Source organism: Moschus berezovskii, chromosome 28 (assembly GCF_049115385.1).
Source record: "Moschus berezovskii isolate FMDL1 chromosome 28, NW_MosBer_1.0, whole genome shotgun sequence".
NCBI classification, from domain to species: domain Eukaryota; kingdom Metazoa; phylum Chordata; class Mammalia; order Artiodactyla; family Moschidae; genus Moschus; species Moschus berezovskii.
In genome coordinates, this window is record NC_142487.1 from 17442956 (window position 1) to 17463976 (window position 21021).

The 21021-nt window shown below is 39.2% G+C and overlaps 1 protein-coding gene across 4 annotated transcripts in view; it reads right to left on the reverse strand.

Annotated features, from left to right (window-relative positions):
- The window catches only part of DYM (dymeclin), a 391190-nt gene that overhangs the window by 169523 nt on the left and 200646 nt on the right, over nucleotides 1–21021 (reverse strand). The window contains exon 14 of one of the 4 annotated variants that reach the window (XM_088833353.1): nucleotides 4183–4347. The exons of the other annotated variants lie outside the window; for them this stretch is intronic. Coding sequence (XP_088689479.1) covers nucleotides 4183–4347 — 165 coding nt within the window. The remainder of the gene's footprint in view (nucleotides 1–4182; nucleotides 4348–21021) is intronic. 4 annotated transcript variants of the gene reach the window in all.

Consider the following 21021-nt stretch of genomic DNA (forward strand, 5'->3'; position numbering starts at 1 on the left):
GTTGCCAACAAAGGTCTGTCTAGTCAAGGCTATGGTTTTTCCAGTGGTCATGTATGGATGTGAGAGTTGGACGGTGAAGAAAGCTGATCGCCAAAGAATTGATGCTTTTGAACTGTGGTGTTGGAGAAGATTCTTGAGAGTCCCTTGGAATGCAAGAAGATCCAAAAAGTCCATCCTAAAGGAGATCAGTCCTGGGTGTTCATTGGAAGGACTGATGTTGAAGCTGAAACTCCAATACTTTGGCCACCTGATGCGAAGAACTGACTCACTGGAAAAGACCCTGATGCTGGGAAAGATTGAGGGCAGGAGGAGAAGGTGACAACGGAGGATGAGATGGTTGGATGGGATCACTGACTCGATGGGCGTGCGTTTGGGTAGACTCTGGGAGTTGGTGATGGTCAGGGAGGCCTGACATGCTGCAATTCATGGGGTCGCAAAGAGTCGGACATAACTGAGTGACTGAACTAAACTGAAAGAAATCAATCCTGAATATTCATTGGAAGGACTGATGCTGAAGCTCAAATACTTTGGCCACCTGATGCAAAGAGCTGACTCATTAGAAAATACCCTGATGGTGGTAAAGATTGAAGGTAAAAGGAGAAAGGGGTGGCAGAGGATGAGATGGTTAGCATCACCAACTCAATGGGTATGAATCTGAGCAAATTCCAGGAGATAGTAAAGGACAGGGAAGCCTGGTATGCTGCAGTCCACGGAGTTACAAAGAGTTGGGCATGACTGAGCGACTGAACAACAGCCAAAAAGTTCCTTCTTAAGAACTGGCTTATATTTCTTTCTAGGAACTGAATTATATTTTAAACATTCTGTATAACCAAAAGCTGAGGTTGTTAAGTAAGTCTGTGATTGCTTTTTTCAGACATTGGGCTTGCTTTGTCCTTCTATACAACGTAATTCTGTTGAAAGAAAAATCTTTCAAATGCAGGGACTAGATCCCATCTGACCATGTGTCACTGTGTATGCAGGATGTTCAACACTTGCAGATGAACACGAAACAAAGGTGGTCAGATATCTCCTTTTATGTGAATTCTGCCCCCATTCTGAGCTCTGTCCTGAATCGAAGTGTTTCCTGTCCACTATCTCAGCCTGCAAGTGCTGGGGTCGGATAAAGCCAGCAGGGAAGGATGCTGCTAACCTCTGCACTTCTTCTCTGCTGTTCATGTAAAGTGGACAGGCCGGGCAGAATCTGGAGGCCAAGAGACATGCACACACTTCCGATGCAAATGCTGTTATGAGATAAGATGTCAGGGCAGTCAGAGTTGCAAGCGGGCAGCATTTCAAAAATGCCGTAAGTTTTGCTGGCATCAGAATCTTTTCTTAATCAGGCCTACTAGGGCCTGACATTTCTTTACCAACGTGTCCTAAAGGCTTTTCAGTCCTGATGAGGATGTTGGACTGAAAAACATTCTGTTTGCAGGGTTAACACCTTACATCGCTGCTAAGAGTTCAGAACAACCTCCTGAGGATGAGAAATGACCTGGAGTGGTGACAGGCTGGGGGTAGGGGGGAGAAGGGGTGGCTTTGAGCAAAAGGAAAATGGGAAAGAAATGCTACAGTGACTCAGAAACTGAGCATGGATTTAACTTGGCCAGGAATTGGGTGAAGGGGCTCGAGAAAGCACGCTGCTTTCTTCAGCCATGTGGGACCTTCATCTTTCCCTGTCTCAATTGTTCTCTTTTCTTCCTGCCTACTCTGATTTCCTGGTCCTTTTCCTTCCATTTCCTTTTATCTTCCCAGCTGACCATGCACTTCTCTCTCCTGTCTGTTCATGCAAAGTGAGGAGGGAGACTCCAGAGTACCGGGGCATGCTGTCACACGTGGCAGATGGTTTGGCAGATATTTGGCGTGAGCAGATGATATTACTGCTGCAACTGGTATTAATGAACAGCGCACCGGGCATGGGGCGCTGTAGGATGTACAGTAAGAGTTAAGATTCAGTGTCTATGCCCCCAGGAAACTCACAGTCTGGTACGACAGACATGATGCACATGAAGACACACAGGAAAAACAGTGTAGCATGATGGTAACTTTATGTGCCAACTTGGCTAGGCTACAGTGCCCAGCTGTTTGGTCAAACACGTATCTAGACATTGCTGTGAAGGTATCTGGCTGTGTGATTAACATTTATAATCAGTTGACTTTAAGGAAAGCAGATGACCCTATAATCTGGGTGAAGGCCTTCACAACAAAAACTGAGCCTTCCTGAGGAAGAAGGAATTCTGTCTCAAGACTACAACATAAAAGTCCTGCCTGCGTTTCCAGCCTGCTGGCCTGCCCTTTGGATACAGCAATTAAGGTGGCAACATCAATACCCAAATTTCTGCCCATCCTATTGCAGACTCACCCCCACAACTGCCAAAGCCAATTCCCTAAAATAAATCTCCATGTCTCCCTCTGTACACTCACACTCTCACATACACGCTATCAGTTCTGTTTCTCTGGAGAACCCTGACTAGTACACTAGCAAGTAAGGACAAGGTCAATCATGCTGCTCAATTCAGAGGTGCAGTGATTAGCAGCTGCTCTCTCCATTCCTTGAAATCGGATAGTTCTGTCTCCAGGTTCAAAGAGTATTCACTTACCTGATGTTCACTCACTTTATATAAGTCAGGTGAAAGTCACTGGCTTTAGTAAATTCTCCTCTCTTACATATGTAAGAGCTGATTTCCACTTGCTTTCCGATCCCTGATTTTTTTCATTTCTTAAAACTGTCATTACTGACTCAGTAGGAGCCTGACCCACATGACTGAGTGAGAGTGAAGGTCACTCAGCCGCTGCTGACTCTCTGCGGCCCGTGGACTCTACAGCCCGTGGGATTCTCCAGGCCGGAACTGGAGTGGGTAACCTTTTCCTTCTCCGGGGACCTTCCCAACCCAGGGACTGAACCCGGGTCTCCCGCATTGCAGGCAGATTCTTTACCAGCTGAGGCACGAGGTCAAGAACCTGCCTACAAAGGGGGAGACCTGGATTTGATCCCTGGGTTGGGAATATGGGAGTCTAAAATGTTTCTGCTGCCAAGAAAACGCTGTCACCTTAGATGTCACACTGTTCTCAATTCCTAATACTCAAAGTGTTTTCACTTAGATATATACTGAATATTTTGAAGCTTTCCTATACATCTTCACCTGAAAAGCTCTACTTTAATTTTAAAAGCCTGTTCTTTTCTAGAGGATGGTCACGGAATTTTTTTCTTTCTTCCTCGAATCAACTGGCAGTGAAGACACTGCCTTCACACACCATACTTGGCTAACAGTACACAGTGCTGATCTGCATCATCTCTGACTTACAGAAAGTGTCAAAATGTCAAGTGCCAGTACAAAGCAGTAATGTCATACTGCCCCTTTACTAAACAGCAGGCACTGATTTTCTCTGACGTGTGAGACTGATGGCTTGTATCTTTTTTACTACTCCCACCCATCATTTATGTTTAATCTAGATTCATCTATGACACATGTAATTTGCTGATTTTACAACCCCTCTGTATGTAATAAAATGAGTAAGAAATACAAAATTCCAATGAATAATTTCAACCTTCTTATAAAATCAAACCTGGTTAGCTGAACATATGTCTCTCAAAATACGAGTGAAGCCACACAGCTAACTTTCAACTTACAAGCAGAGTAAGAAAGAGAACTCAAAATCCATATGTAATTAATAGTTACTGTAGTCTGTTTCATACATAAACCAGACAGAGCATCCTGGCATGCAGGGATGACCCAGAGGGAGGATAAAGGGAGGAGGGAGGTGGGAGGGGGGTTCAGGAGGGGGAACTTATGTAAACCCGGGGTGAATTCATGTCAATATATGGCAAAACCAACCAATATAATATTGTAAAATAATTTGCCTCCAATAAAAAATAAATTAATTACAAAAAAAAAAAGATTTCCAAATGAACCAAAGTAGAGAAAAGTTCTGTTGAGTTTACATAACAACTATGTGGTTGAAAACTTTTCTCTCTCCCATGAAACATAACAAAGTACTTAAGACATTTGCTTTAAAAAACCCCAAAAATCTCAGCCATTCTTTTAAAGAATTTAGTATCACTTCAAATATAAATTTCTTCCTTAATCATTTAATTGACATGTATCCCATTAAAGCATGCAATTATCAGTCATACACAGCATACAGCATGCACCATGCAGTAAATGGACAGCAGAGGTTAATAACCTGGAAGCATAGGATCTGAGAATGTGAGAGCAAGTTAAAGACAAGAGTTCCTCTCCATTGTCACTGAGGGTCGAGAAGCAATGCTGAAGCGTAGAACAGTGAGAGTGGGGGAAATACAGTTTGTCCAACACATAAACATATCTCCGCAAGTGGCGGCAGGTATAACTGAAAGACAAGGGCAAAAGGAGAGAAACAGAAAGAGAGTTTTCCTTCGAAAAAATAAATCATTCTTAATGACCTCAAAGCTGCCTGTGTGTTTTTACTAAATGGTGCCCAAGAAAAAATGACTTTTAAAAGAGAATATTAAAAAGATAACAAAAGAAAACGAACAACCAGAGTTTTAAAAAAAAATGGACAGAAGACCTAAGCAGACACCTCACCAGAGAAGATATACAGAAGGCAAATAAGCATAAGAAACGATGCTCTATATCATATGTTACGAAGGAAATACAAATTAAAACAATGAGATACCGTTACACACCTATCAGAATGGCCAAAATCCAGAATACTGACAACACCAAATGCTGACAAGGATGTGGAGTAACAGAAACTCCCACTTATTGCTGATAGCAATGCAAAATCGTATAGTCATTTTGGAAGACTGTTTTAGATTTCCTCCAAAACTAAACATGTTCTTACCATAAAACCCAGGAACCATGCTTACCCAATGAGCTTGTTTACCCAAATGAGCTGAAAATGTATGTTCACACCAGCTTTTTTCATCATTGCTAAAACTTGGAAATCACTAACATGTTCTCCTTCAGTAGGTAAAAGGATAAATAAACGGTGGTCCATCAGTGGAATGTTATTCAGCACGAAAAAAAAAATGAGCTATCAAGTCATTAAACGACATGAAGAAAACTTAACATGCATATTACTGAGTGAAAGAAGCCAATTTGAAAAGGCTATATAATGTATGATTTCAACTCTATGATACTCTGGAAGAAGCAAAACCACAGAAACAGTTAAAAAAAAATGGTTGCCAGGGGTTGGTGGGGAGGAAGGGATTGGTAGGCAGTGCACAGAGGGTTTTCAGGGCAGTGAAACTATTGTGTATGATACCATAATGGTGGATGCATGATACTATTCATGTGTCCGGATCCACAGAATGCAAAACACCATGGGTGAACCCTCACGTAAGCTGTGGAGTTTGGGTGATAATGACAATGTCAAAGTTGGCTTACCAGTTGTAACAAATGTGTCACCTCTGGGGCAGAGTGCTGATACTGGGCCAGGTCAAGTGAGAGAGGGGTAGAAAGTATGGTGGGAGTTCTATGTACTACCTGCTCAGCTGTGCTAAAACTGTTCTTAAAGAAGAAGTTTATTTAAAAGGAAAATAATGATACACACTGACAGAGGGAAAAGTCTAAAAATATGGTGTCATTAGTTAACTATATAAAATTTGTCTTGGTAGAGCAAAGTAATGTGAGATATTTGCTCTTTGCAGTATTGCAAATACATTCCTGGAAGACGGGCAAGACTACTACAGCAATGTGGAAGACGCCATGGTAGAGGAGTACTGACCTAGAGTCAGAAAACTCAGCAATCGAGATTCAGCCCAACCACTGGCAGTTTTAGAATAGCAGGTACTTGATCTTATCTAAGCCTTGATTCCACAAACTGCAACATGAAAGTAAAAAGTTTCAATTACTTCAAAACTCTGAAGTGATATTATAAAAAGGTAAAAATAATTTAATGCTATTATTGTCAGAGCAATTTCATTTGTGTCACATTTTAGATTACTTAAAAATAACAATTTTGAAAGAGAAAAATATCAAATCAACTTGACAAAGTCAATTAACCAAACAGTAAACACATCAATTGATATGCCTAGACTATTTGTCTTTGAGAACCATGTATGAAAAACGATACCAAAAGTATATCAAGTTCCTAAGAAGGCAGCAAGTAATCTTTAAAGTGTGGTAGAACTGAAAATAAAACTAAGAGATGTAAAGAACAGAAATAGGCAACATTGCCAAAAATGGACAATCCAATCATACATTCAACCAAGTAATCAATCAATCAAGTAAATCAGCTACCTGGTATCTACAGAATACCATCTACTGCATGGAGGAACAGTGCTGCACACTGAAGATAGGATGAGGAGGAAAATACACACAATTCTTACCCATACATACAGCTTACAATATAGAAAGACAGATGTTAGACAATAACAAAATTCCAACAAAATTGTACAATTTCAAACTTCAAAGTGCAATAAGCACTCTAAAGGAAAAGTATAAAATGCTTCAAGAGGAATAAAATGGAGATCTTGAGATCTGAAGGCTGAGGAAGGGCTTTTACAAAGTGAATTTTAAGCTGACATCTTAAGGAAGTATTCAAGTTAGCTAAATTAACAGTGTGGGCTAGGGAGGGGGACACGATTCAATTAAAAATCTATTACAAAAAATAGATGACTGTGGTAAAAAAATAAGAGAGCTCAAAATTAAAAAGCCTTCAATCAGTTTTTTAAAAATACCATGATTCTATCACAATGATATGAAAAAATGATGATGTATTCAAAACAAATAAAAAGTTATACACAAATATGTATGAAGAAATCTTTAAAATGATAGTAAAGAAGACACATGGACATCACCAGATGGTCAATACCAAAATCAGATTGATTATATTCTTTGCAGCCAAAGATGGAGAAACTCTATACAGTCAGCAAAAACAAGACCAGGAGCTGACTATGGCTCACATCGTGAACTCCTTATTGCCAAATTCAGACTTAAATTGAAGAAAGTAGGGAAAACCACCAGAATATTCAGATATGACCTAAATCAAATCCCTTACAATTATACAGTGGAACTGACAAATAGATTCCAGGGATTAGATCTGATAGACAGAGTGCCTGAAGAACTATGGATGGAGGTTCCTGACACTGTACAGGAGACAAGGATCAAGACCATCCCCAAGAAAAAGAAAAGGAAAAAAGGCAAAATGGTTGTCTGAGGAGGCCTTAAAAAAGATAAGGAAAGAAGAGAAGAGAAAGGCAAAGGAGAAAAGGAAAGATATACCCACGTGAATGCAGAGTTCCAAAGAATAGCAAGGAGAGATAAGAAAACCTTCCTCAGTGATCAAAGAAAAGAAATAGAGGAAAACAACAGAATGGGAAAGACTAGAGATCTCTTCAAGAAAATTAGAGATATCAAGGGAACATTTCATGCAAAGATGGGCTAAATAAAGGACAGAAATGGTATGGACGTAACAGAAGCAGAAGATATGAAGAGGAGGTGGCAAGAATACACAGAAGAACCATACAAAAAAGATCTTCATGATCCAGATAACCACGATGGCATGATTACCCACCTAGAGCCAGACATCCTGGAACGCAAGGTAAAGTGGACCTTAGGAAGCATCACTACAAACAAAGCTAGTGGAGGTGATGGAATTCCAGTTAAGCTATTTCAAATCCTAAAAGATGATGCTGTCAAAGTGCTGCACTCAATATGCCAGCAAATTTGGAAAACTCAGCAGTAGCCACAGGACTGGGAAAGGTCCGTTTTCATTCCAATCCCAAAGAAAGGCAATGCTGAAGAATGTTCAAACTACTGCACAACTGCACTCATCTCACACATTAGCAAAGTAATGTTCAAAATTCTCCAAGCCAGGCTTCAACAGTACCTCAACCATGTACTTCCAGATGTTCAAGCTGGTTTTAGAAAAGGCAGAGGAACCAGAGATCAAATTGCCAACATTCCGCTGGATCATGGAAAAGGTGAGAGAGTTCTAGAAAAACATCTACTTCTGCTTCATTGACTATGCCAAAGCCTTTGACTGTGTGGATCACAACAAACTGTGGAACATTCTGAAAGAGATGGGAATACCAGACCACCTGACCTGCCTCCTGAGAAATCTGTATGCAGGTCAGGAAGCAACAGTTAGAACTGGACATGGAACAACAGACTGGTTCCAAATAGGAAAAGGAGTATGTCAAGGCAGTATGGTCACCCTGCTTATTGAACTTATATGCAGAGTACATCATGAGAAATGTTGGGCTGGATGAAGCACAAGCTGGAATCAAGATTGCCAGGAGAAATATCAATAACCTCAGATATGCAGATGACACCACCCTCATGGCAGAAAGCGAAGAACTAAAGAGCCTCTTGATGAAAGTGAAAGAGGAGAATGAAAAAATTGGCTTAAAACTCAACATTCAGAAAACTAAAATCATGGCATCCAGGTCCCATCACTTCATGGCAAACAGACGGGGAAACAGTGGAAACAGTGTCAGACTTTATTTTCCTGGGCTCGAAAATCACTGCAGATGGTGACTACAGCCATGAAATTAAAAGATGCTTCCTCCTTGGAAGAAAAGCTATGATCAACCTAGAAAGCATATTAAAAAGCAGAGCTATTACTTTGCCAACAAAGGTCCATCTAGTCAAAGCTACGGTTTTTCCAGTGGTCATGTATGGATGTGAGAGTTGGACTATAAAGAAAGTTGAGTGTTGAAGAATTGATGCTATTGAACTGTGGTGTTGGAGAAGACTCTTGAGAGTCACTTGGACTGCAAGGAAATCAAACCAGTCAATCCTAAAGGAAATTTGTCCTGAATATTCACTGGAAGGACTGATGTTAAAGGTGAAACTCCAATTATTTGGCCACCTGATTGGAAGCACTGACTCATTGGAAAAGACCCTGATACTTGGAAAGATTGAAGGTGGGAGAAGGGGACTACAGAGGATGAGATGGTTGGATGGCATCACTGGCTCGATGGACATGAGTTTGAGCAATCTTTAGGAATTGGTGATGGACAGGGAAGCCCAGCATGCTGCAGTCCATGGGGTCGCAAAGAGTTGGACACGACTGAGTGACTCTACTGACTGACTGAAGAATGGATTTCACTTCTTTGTGAAAATAAAACAAACAACAATCCAAGCTCACAGATACAGAGAACAGACTGGTGGTTGCCAGAGGCAGGGGCTGGGGGTGTGGGATAAAATGGTGAAGGTGGTCCAAAGGTACAAACTTCTAGTTATTAAAATACATGCCTTGTATGAAGATATAACATAAAGCATGGTGACTAAAGCTAATAATACTGTATTGCATATTTGCTCTCTTCACACAGATGCATAAGAGAGTAAATCTTAAAAACTTCTCACTTAGAAGAAAAAATCTGTGATTATGTATGATGACAAATGCTAACTAGACTTACTGTGGTTTTTAGTCTTATTATTATTTTTCAATACACACAAATATCAGATCATTATGTTGTACAGTTGAAACTTTCCCTGATGGCTCAGTGGTAAAGAATCTGCCTTCCAATGCAGGAGATTCGGGTTCAATCCCTGGGTCGGGAAGATCCCCTGGAGAAGGAAATGGCTACCCACTCCAGTATTCTTGACTGGGAAATCTCACGGACAGAGGAGCATGGCATGTGTCCATGAGGTCACAAAGTGTCAAGACATGAGACTTAGTGACTAAACAACAACAACATCTGAAACTAATAATGTTATATATCAATTACACCCCAATAAAAAAGAATGCATTTAGAAAATTTTAAAATAAAAAGCAGTAAGGAAAAATTTTAGACTTGATAAAATGGAAAAAATATTTTTATACAGGAAACTCTAGGATTGTAAAGTTATCAAATGTTTATGTTATTCTAAAAATCAATATGCTCACAAATATCAGTAAGATTTTTTAGAAACTAGGCAATACTAAGGTTCATATAGAAAATTAAACATTTAAGAAGGGCCAGGAAATCCTGAAGATGGAACCAGTTCTATCACCTATTAAAATACACTCTAAAGCAACACTGTCAGAAAGTCTGGTACAGTGCATGAGCAGACCAAACACCAGAATAGACTCAAATAGGACAGGAATCTAGTATAAGATAAAGCTGGCACTTTAAAACAGAAAACCAGGTAAGTTATTCACTAAAAGATATTGGAATAACTGGGTAGATAACTAGAAAAAAAAATACAGCTAACTCTCTACCTTTCCTCTTAAAATAAATTACAAGTTGGTCAAAGACTTGAAGGAAAAATAATGCTACAAAAAAGTTCAAAAATTAACCATATACCCGAGAATCATTTAAAAATAAGACTCATGAATTTGACCACAAAAATGGAAAAAATGAAAGGAGGAGACAATCAGTTTTCACCCTGTACCATCTTTTGTACTATTTTGTACCATCTTTTGTACTATTTGAACTTCCTGCCATTTTCATGTATCACGGAAACAAATTAAAGAATTAATTTTTTAAAATTTAAAGGGGCACAAGAGCAATACTTTTGATCAGAGGGAATATCCTAAAGCAGGGCGATCTAGGCGCGTTCACAGACCTGAGAAGTTCAGTATGGTGGTTTTAACAGTGAATAAACAGTCAAAGGTAAGGCAGGTGCACGCAGGGGCTTGTGGGCTGTGTTAACGAATCTATACTATCACGGAAAATTAAGGAAAGGATTGAGTAGGGGAGCCACCAGCTCTGATTTACATTTTTAAAGATACATTTCTGCAATGTAAGGATAAAAGCTGGAGAGGGGCAAAAGCTGAAAGATAAAACTAGACTCGGACAAGAGTACAAAAGCAAAGACCAGTGAGAAGCTACTGCCGCAGTGTTAGGCAAACTCTGCGGATGGCTTAGATACGGGTTGGGCAGAGAAAAACCAGTAAAACCTGCGTCCTGACAGGAGTGGGAGATGATGTCAGTGGAGGAAGATGTCAAGAGAGCCTGATTTCTGGTATCATGAACTAAATGAAACTATACACGCTGCGACAGGGGAAACTGGAGGAGAGATGGGTTTGATGGAAAAGATCATGACTCTGGTTCTGAACAGGTACAATTTCAGGTACTGCAGTTGTGAGACGTCAGAAAATGTTGCTGTATGTCTAAATCTGAAGCTAGGAGGGGAGTGGAATAAACCTAGAGATACAGATGAATACAGACCCTGACACACGCAGGGAAATCAAAAGTCTGAGAGCGTGTCTGAGACAATCTACAGTCAAAGTGAGGAGACAGAACCAGGCCCCAGGAATTACAGTGTTTCCAAACTAGAGGAAGGGAGAGAGGGATGAGGGGGGAGAGGAGCTGATAATGAAAACTGAGTGGCAGCTAGGGTGGCAGGAAGAAAATCTGAGTGTTGCCAAAAATCAACAAAAAAAGTGTTTCAACACGGTCTTGGTAATAATATACCCTTAAGATAATTTCCATTTATGCTAAACAAATAATAAACTTTTCAAACTGTATAACTAAAATAGTTGAAATATTTTCATAAACAGAGCTACTGTTCAATTTAGGGTTCATTCCTCTTAATCCTCTTGAAATACTCTATTTTTTAACAGAGATTGAACGGAAATACCCCGGTTACTATCAGACATGTCAGAGATGTATTCTCATTATGTGAAAAATTATTTGGTTTCATACTTCAAGCTTACAACAACAACAACAAAAAAAACAAGGAATGAACAAAAAAACAATAAAACTAGTTTTTAATAGCTATCTTTTAAACACACACAAGTCTATCATGAAGTCTATCTGCATATTTTCACAGCAATTATAACAATGGTAAAAAATGAATTTAGAAATTCAGTAAGCCCCTAGACTTTGAAATTGCTATTGTGAATCCAGTTCAAACAGTCTGCAGTCCTTAAATATAAATCAAGGCACAGAAAAATGACTTTTAATTACCTTCAGTTGTTATTATAAGCTAGTCTTTATGAGCATCCACTGGACAAATACTTATTGGTGGATGAACAAGACTATAGTTATGAAATTATTTTAAAGGCATGTGTGTGTTAGTTACTCATTCGTGTCCAAATCTTTGCTATCCCATGGACTGTAGCTAACCAGGCTCCTTCTTCCATGGGATTCTCCAGGCAAGAATACTGGAGTGGTAAGGCATTTCCTTCTCCAGGGGATCTTCCTGACCAAGGGATTGAACCCAGGCCTCCTGCATTGCAGGCAGATTCTTTACCATCTGAACTAACAGGGAAGCCTTAAAGGCATGTAGTCTATAAAAAATTAGTATAACATTTCAAAAGGTACAAATAGGAAAATGGATAAAAAGATATGATGTTGCCCTTACTTCAGCATTTTACATAAAAGAACACCTTCTGACAACCACTACTGAAAAGCAGTTATACAGCATCTGATTGAAATCTTGCTGAGACAGAAATATCAACATCTCAAGTTACTTTATTCTAGATATACTCTAACTTTTAAATATTCTTAAAACACAGTGACAATATTACTATTACCTTTCATGCATAGACCAATATCATATTTTTTGATGAGTATAAGTTTACATTAGGCTTTTGGAGCTGCTGCTGCTGTCAAGTCACTTTAGTCGTGTCCGACTCTGTGCGACCCCATAGACGGCAGCCCACAAGGCTCCCCCGTCCCTGGGATTCTCCAGGCAAGAGTACTTGAGTGGGGTGCCACTGCCTTCTCCAGTTGCTCATATATTAGCAAGTGACCAAACATAATGTATTACAGGACAAACCTTCCAATCCTTTATTTTACAACTGATCTTTGGAACTTAAATTAGGAAATGTCATCTTGCAGTGCTTGGTTTCCTTCTAACATGTTAAGATAATTTTGAATATCAGCGCTCTGACTTGGTCATCTATAAAACTGAGAATCTAATGATTTCTTGTAAGAAGTCATTAACAGAAGCATTGAATAGAAACGAGTCAAGGACAGACCTCCTAGAAAATCACACTCATCAATAGCTTTTTTATGTTTTTCTATATACAGCTATAAATATATGAAGGAGAAATGTGGGGAAAAAAGAAAAACACTTTCACATTTATGGCCTACTTATGTTTTTGTCCCCATAGTCCACTGTGATGATTAAAACTAGGTATTATAATCCCCATTTAACAAATGATAAAACTTCAGAATAAAGAAGTGATATGTTAACTATCCTGTCAATTAGTAATGGAAGAATTCTATGGAATTCAGTGGAATCCACCAACTATGCTATCACACTCAAGCCCAGAGGCCTTCTAACTGTGTCAATGAATAACCAAGTCCAGGACCCACCAGCTCTGGAAGTTCTCCAAGTCCTATTCCTGCCCACTTCTTCCAAATAAAAGTACAAGAGGAGATAGGGTTAAAATTTTTTAAAACAGGTTTAGGAAAGTTATGACCAACCTAGATAGCATATTTAAAAGCAGAGACATTACTTTGCCAACAAAGGTCAGTCTAGTCAAGGCTATGGTTTTTCCAGTAGTCATGTATGGATGTGAGAGTTGGACTATAAAGAAAGCTGAGCAGTGAAGAATTGATGCTTTTGAACTGTGGTGTTGGAAAAGACTCTTGAAGAGTTCCTTGGACTGCAAGAAGATCCAACCAGTCCATTCTAAAGGAGATCAGTCCTGGGTGTTTATCGGAAGGACTGATGTTGAAGCTGAAACTCCAATACTTTGGCGACCTCATGCGAAGAGTTGACTCATTGGAAAAGACCCTAATGCTGGGAGGGATTGGGGGCAGGAGGAGAAGGGGACGACAGAGAATGAGATGGCTGAATGGCATCACCGACTCGATGAACATGAGTTTGGGTGAACTCCGGGAGTTGGTGATGGACAGGGAGGCCTGGCATGCTGCGATTCATGGGGTCGCAAAGAGTTGGACACAACTGAGTGACTGAACTGAACTGAACAATTAAATAGGTATTTTTATTGAGTCCTTGAAAGGACTCTAGGGCTCAGTTCACCAAAGGAAAGCAAAAACTAAAGAAAACATAAACATTGTGCTCTTTTAAAATGCACATCACTATTAATTTAACAAGTGATCACAGTGAATATTAACATCAGTAAAGTAGAACACATGACTCCTGAGATGACACAGCAGAACTTAAGTCTAACCAACAAAATCATCAGGCAAATCCAAACTGAGGGGTATTCTTTAAAAAAAAAAGAAAAAGAAAAACCAACAAAAAATCCTCTGTTTTGCTCACATTTTGAAAGATAAGGAAAAACCTACCAAGGGACTGTTCTGGATTAAAGAAGAATAAAGAGGACAACTAAAATGTAGTATGTGATTCTGGGATTGGATCCCAGACAAGGGAAATAAAAAAGCATTTTTCTCCCCTGACAAAATTTGAGAGCCTGTAGATGAGACAAGAGTATTTTCTCGATGTTAATTTTCTAACTTAAAGAAATATATACTGAAGTTCTTGGTGGTAAAAGTACATCTTGTTTATATACTTATTCTCAAAGTTTCAGGAAAAAATAGGATACAATATAGCTAATGTGATGAAAACTTAACATTTTGGGACTCTGAGTTAAAGGTAAGTAAGAAATCTTTATACTATGTTTTTAAGTATGCAATTTCAAAGATTTTCAAAAATGGATATTAAAACATCAAAAAACTAATTTATTTTTAATCTAGAAAATAAAATCAAACTAGCCTTTTTGATACAGTGAATAATATCCATTTTGAGATTATGGAATTAAAATGTAGAGCCCTAAAATGTCACCCTGACCTCCATACTTAAAGCTTAGGATGTCAGAAAAACTAGAGCGTGGGAAGTAAGCAAATGCGGTCTGGAGCTATCCCATAAAAAACAGTCACTGTTACTTAAGAGTTGCACTTTCATAAAAAAATAAATTCCCCTGAGTGCCTTCTTATATGAAAATGTCCAAGGTTATGCAATGTATAGTTCTGAAATGTTACTTGATATGGTCATGCCTCACCAGAGTAAAATATGAAAATGTTCTGTCCTGGAACAACATTTAAGTCTGTAAAACATCCCCAAACCGCAAGCAAAAGAGTGATGCTTTAAAAAGACCCTAGGGTCAGGCTTTCTAATAATGCATTTTACAATACTTTGACAAGAAAATTACAACATAAAAATGAGATTACCAGGGGCAAGTTAAACTTTATGGACTACCGAAAATATTCTGTGTATTCCTTTCCAAACTCTGTTTTTGTTTCATTCTCCTTCCCTTCCTCTTGCCCTTTTATACTTTCTTTCAAAAAAGCTTGTCAGAAGATTCACCAGTAGGTTCAAAATACCAAGAAAACTAAATTAATAATAAATGTTTGGGACCAGTATGAAGAAAATTATAAAAATTTATTATTGTGCATAAAGAAATCTTCAATAAATGAAGAGACACCAATATACTTCTGGATGGGAAAACGAAGTACAAAGAAGGCCATTATCCTCCACCAATTCAAAATCTCAATAGGAATATTTGATTTTGACAATATAACTCTCTCACAGTGATTCCTAAATTTCTTTTAAGTGCTCATCTTAAAAGCCAATAAAAGATATGAATTCCCTTACAGTAAGGTGTACCAAGTCACACAAAATATTTTATATAAAATTTCAAGATCTTCAGAGGATGCCTGAAGTCCATTCATATGACCCCTACATCCCAGATGCATGAAGCACAACTATTGAGCAACTGTGTAGAAGAAACAGGAAAAAGATCCAAGAAGACTGAAAAGGAATAGTAATTAGGAGGAATTTAACCTTATGCTATTCAAATATGTAAGTCTACAATAATAACAGTATCAGGAAAAGGTACTAAAAGAAAAACAGACATACGAATCAATGTAACAGCCAAGAAAACCAAAAACCAGAATCCAGTATAAACTTTGGAAGGGAGAGGGACTTTTTTCTTTGATATGGAAAAACCAAGCAACATATGTGAAAACGAACACACAAACAAAAACCCTCAAGGAGACATATATCTTACCCAGCAAGTCAAACAAAATTCAAATCAATTAGAGCTGAATCTAAAGAAACATCCATCAAAGGACGAGAAAAATAAAGGAGGGAAATGAGAGATGTGGCCATAAGAAAAGGGGTTATTGATATGACTTTATAAATATTCAAAATGTCAAAGAATCAATAAAATTAAAAGAGAACACAAATATTTATAACATAAGATAGTCAATTTTTCACTGTGTCTATATAGAGGTCTTTAAAATCAATAAATGATGAAAAACAGAACTGATAAAGTGCACATGCTAATATTTCATAAAATACATAAGCAATAAACATTTGAAAACAGTTTACTCTCACCAGTGATTAAAAAAAGCAAAATTTCAAGACAATTTTTGGCCATCAAAATAGAAAATGTCTTAAAAAAAAAAAGCTGATGGGAATGGCAGGAATACAGGAATATGGACATTTTATGAACATGGGATTTGATCTCACAGAATATACAGTAGAACCGAGGAAGACTGAGAATACAAGAGTTTAAAAAAAAGAGAATTTCAGTTAATAAAATAAAATATGAAAAAGGTGGTGGGACTGGAGGGGCTAGTTTGGGTGGTTAGGAAAGATTTCATCAATGGAATGACATTTGAGCTGAGAAATGAATGCCGAGAAGAACTACAACCTCACCTTCTCAAGTATTTCAAAACACTATGAACTATCTTACATTCTTTACTCCATAACTGAACAAAAACATTTGCTGTTTTAACTGAAAGAGATATGAATAAACTTTAACAGGGCTTAGACATGAACAAGACTGTGAGGTTTTCTCAGCGGATGGGACTGGAAGAAAAGGATGCTTGATAATGGGCTTGGGAGGGAAACAGGAGGGGAGGTCAGGTCAGTTCAGTTCAGTTCAGTCACTCAGTCGCGTCCGAATCTTAGCGACCCCATGAACCACAGCACGACAGGCCTCCCTGTCCATCACCAACTCCCGGAGTTCATGTCCATCGAGTCGGTGATGCCATCCATCCATCTCATTCTCTGTCGTCCCCGTCTCCTCCTACCCCCAATCGCTCCCAGCATCAGAGTCTTTTCCAGTGAGTCAACTCGTCGCATGAGGTGGCCAAAGTATTGCAGTTTCAGCTTTAGCATCAGTCCTTCCAATGAACATCCAGGATTGATCTCCTTTAGAATGGACTGGTTGGATCTCCTTGCAGTCCAAGGGACTCTCAAGAGTCTTCTCCAACACCACAGTTCAAAAGCATCAATTCTTCGGCGATCAGCTTTCTTTACAGTCCAACTCTCACATCCATACATGACCACGGGAAAAACCATAGCCTTGACTAGACGGACCTTGGTTGGCAAAATAATGTCTCTGCTTTTTAATATGCTATCTAGGCTGGTCATAACTTTCCTTCCAAGGAGTAAGCGTTTTTTAATTTCATGGCTGCAATCAGCATCTGCAGTGATTTTGGAGCCCAAAAAAAGAAAGTCTGACACGGTTTCCACTGTTTTTCCATCTATTTCCCATGAAGTGATGGGACCAGATGCCATGATCTTCGTTTTCTGAATATTGAGCTTCAAGCCAACCTTTTCACTCTCCTCTTTCACTTTCATCAAGAGGCTTTTGAGTTCCTCTTCACTTTCTGCCATAAGGGTAGTGTCATCTGCATATCTGAGGTGATTGATATTTCTCCCGGCAATCTTGATTCCAGCTTGTGCTTCTTCCAGCCCAGCGTTCCTCATGATGTACTCTGCATAGAAGTTAAATAAGCAGGGTGACAATATACAGCCTTGACGTACTCCTTTTCCTATTTGGAACCAGTCTGTTGTTCCATGTCCAGTTCTGACTGTTGCTTCCTGACCTGCATACAGGTTTCTCAAGAGGCAGGTCAGGTGGTCTGGGATTCCCATCTCTTTCAGAATTTTCCACAGTTTATTGTGATCCACACAGTCAAAGGCCTTGGCATAGTCAATGAAGCAGAAATAGATGTTTTTCTGGAACTCTCTTGCTTTCTCCATAATCCAGCGGATGTTAGCAATTTGATCTCTGGTTCCTCTGCCTTTTCTAAAACCTGCTTGAACCTCTGGAAGTTCATGGTTCACATATTGCTGAAGCCTAGCTTGGAGAATTCTGAGCATGACTTTACTAGCGTGTGAGATGAGTGCAATTGTGCGGTAGTTTGAGCATTCTTTGGCAATGCCTTTCTTCTGGATTGGAATGAAGACTGACCTTTTCCAGTCCTGTGGCCATTGTTGAGTTTTCCAAATTTGCTGGCATACTGAGTGCAGCACTTTCACAGCATCATCTTTCAGGATTTGAAATAGCTCAATTGGAATTCCATCACCTCCACTAGCTTTGTTTGTCGTGATGCTCTCTAAGGCCCACTTGACTTCACATTCCAAGATGTCTGGTTCCAGGTGAGTGATCACGCCATCGTGATTATCTTCATCGTGAAGATCTTTTTTGTACAGTTCTGTGTATTCCTGCCACCTCTTCTTAATATCTTCTGCTTCTGTTAGGTCCATACCATTTCTGTCCTTTATCGAGCCCATCTTTGCATGAAATGTTCCCTTGGAATCTCTAATTTTCCTATTCTGTTGTTTTCCTCTATTTCTTTGCATTGATCGCTGAGGAAGGCTTTCTTATCTCTCCTTGCTATTCTTTGGAACTCTGCATTCAGATGCTTATATCTTTCCTTTCCTCCTTTACTTTTCGCTTCTCTTCTTTTCACAGCTATTTGTAAGGCCTCCTCAGACAGCCATTTTGCTTTTTTGCATTTCTTTTCCGTGGGGATGGCCTTGGTCCCTGTCTCCTCTACAATGTCATGAACCTCCGTCCAGAGTTCATCAGGCACTCTATCTATCAGATGTAGACCCTTAAATCTATTTCTCACTTCCACTGTATAATCATAAGGGATTTGATTTAGGTCCTATCTGAATGGTCTAGTGCTTTTCCCTACTTTCTTCAATTTCAGTCTGAATTTGGCAATAAGGAGTTCATGATCTGAGCCACAGTCAGCTCCTGGTCTTGTTTTTGCTAACTGTATAGAGCTTCTCCATCTTTGGCTGCAAAGAATATAATCAATCTGATTTCAGTGATGTCCATGTGTAGAGTCTTCTCTTGTGTTGTTGGAAGAGGGTGTTTGCTATGAACAGTGCGTTCTCTTGGCAAAACTCTATTAGCCTTTGCCCTGCTTCATTCCGTGCTCCAAGGCCAAATTTGCCTGTTACTCCAGGTGTTTCTTGACTTCCTACTTTGCATTCCAGTCCCCTATAAAGAAAAGGACATCTTTTTTGGGTGTTAGTACTAAAAGGTCTTATAGGTCTTCATAGAGCTGTTCAACTTCAGCTTCTTCAGCATTACTGGTTGGGGCATAGACTTGGATTACTGTGATATTGAATGGTTTGCCTTGGAAATGAACAGAAATCATTCTGTCGTTTTTAAGATTGCATCCAAGTACTGCATTTCGGACTCTTTTGTTGACCATGATGGCTACTAAGACTGTGAGGTTTTCTCAGCGGATGGGACTGGAAGATAAGGATGCTTGATAATGGGCTTCGGAGGGAAGCAGGAGGTCATCACACTCAATCCTCTGCCCACAACACGTCTTTCAAAGCACTCTTGCCAGTTGCTCACGTTGCCTTTACTGTACATCTCTAAGCAAAAGGGACTGCTCTAATTTGACAAACAGCCCCATCCCACAGATAAGTAAGTGCAACAGTTAGAATTTTATTCCTTAAAGTAAGCTGGATTTCTACCTAGTTATGACATCCGAAATTATATACACAAAATTTTCTCTCTACATAATAGAGTGATCAAAGAGGTCATAATAAAATAAACAAGAAACAAAAATGCATTTTTGTTACAACTGGAGATAACAAGGACTCTTGAAGGGAAGGAATTAATTAAGCATTAATCCTACCTTTCCAACTAAATGTAACTGGAAAAAAGAATTCCACCTAAAAATACACTTGTAATATAATAATTAAAATGTTTCCTTTGGGCAGCCTACAATGCAACCAGTCAATCATCAACAGATGAAACCATCATGCAGAAGACCAACAGTGAAATTCATAACGAAGGGAACATGTCTCCTATGCAAGTGAAAGACAGGGTGGCAGGATCGGACCTTGCAGAAGAGAGGGAGATGGGGCCTCTCTTTACCCTAAGAACAATGGCAAACATCTGAAGTCTATTAAGCGGAAGAGTTACAAGCTAAGATCTGCATTTGGGAAGGATCAGTCTGGCTGTAGACAGGTGAGTTGGTAACAGACCTGTTAGGAAGTTATTGCAGTAGAATAGGGAGCTAAGGCGATGGGTAAAGAAGTGAAGCGAATGAACTTGAGAGAGAGTTACTTACTAGACTGGGGCCTGAATTGGATGTGGGAGGTAAGAGAAAGGAAGTGTCAAAAATGACTCCCAGCTTTCAGGCTTGCATAAAAGGTGATGTCATTCACTGAGGCAAGGAACAGAAAGAAGATCAGGGAGTGCTAGGAAAGGAAAACAGTTCCATTTTGGATTTGGAGCCTTTGAGATGATGCTGAGAAACTTGAAAGATGATACCACGTATCTGACTGCACAAAAGGTTTCAGAAGTCCAAGGGTAGGTCTAGCCTGGAGACGTGTGTTTGTGAGTCACCCACATGTAAGTGGGAGTGGCTGAGACCACCTTTGGAAGGAGTGGAGGTGACTTTGAGAAACGCCAACATTTGATAGCTTCATAAGATCATGTTAAATCTAAACTAAAGGAAGACAAACTTTCACAGAAACAAACCAATCAACCCACAAGGAAGATGAGGACATCAAGAAGAGACTGTTTTAAGGAAACAGTAGTTAAAAGGGTCAAATGCAACTGAGGAGACAAGAGAGAAAAAATGTCCCCTAGATTTAGAAATATGAAAGTCATTGGTGAGCAACACTTCCTTTTGTTAGCAACATAAAAAAATGCCATTCATTAAAACACATACTTGGATACAAGACATATTTAATATTATTGATTAGCTTATTAACATGCATTAAATATCATTAAGTTGCCAGGGATGATTTTTGAAAATCAAAAAATTTATAAAATCTCTCATAAACAAAAATCTTTCATAAACATAATTTTACACAGGATAAACCTTCCAATACAATGTGGATATCTAAGGATAACCAAGAAAATAAGCAAAGGAAAATCTGGGACGAGTGTCAGGAAACTACACAGCAGCGG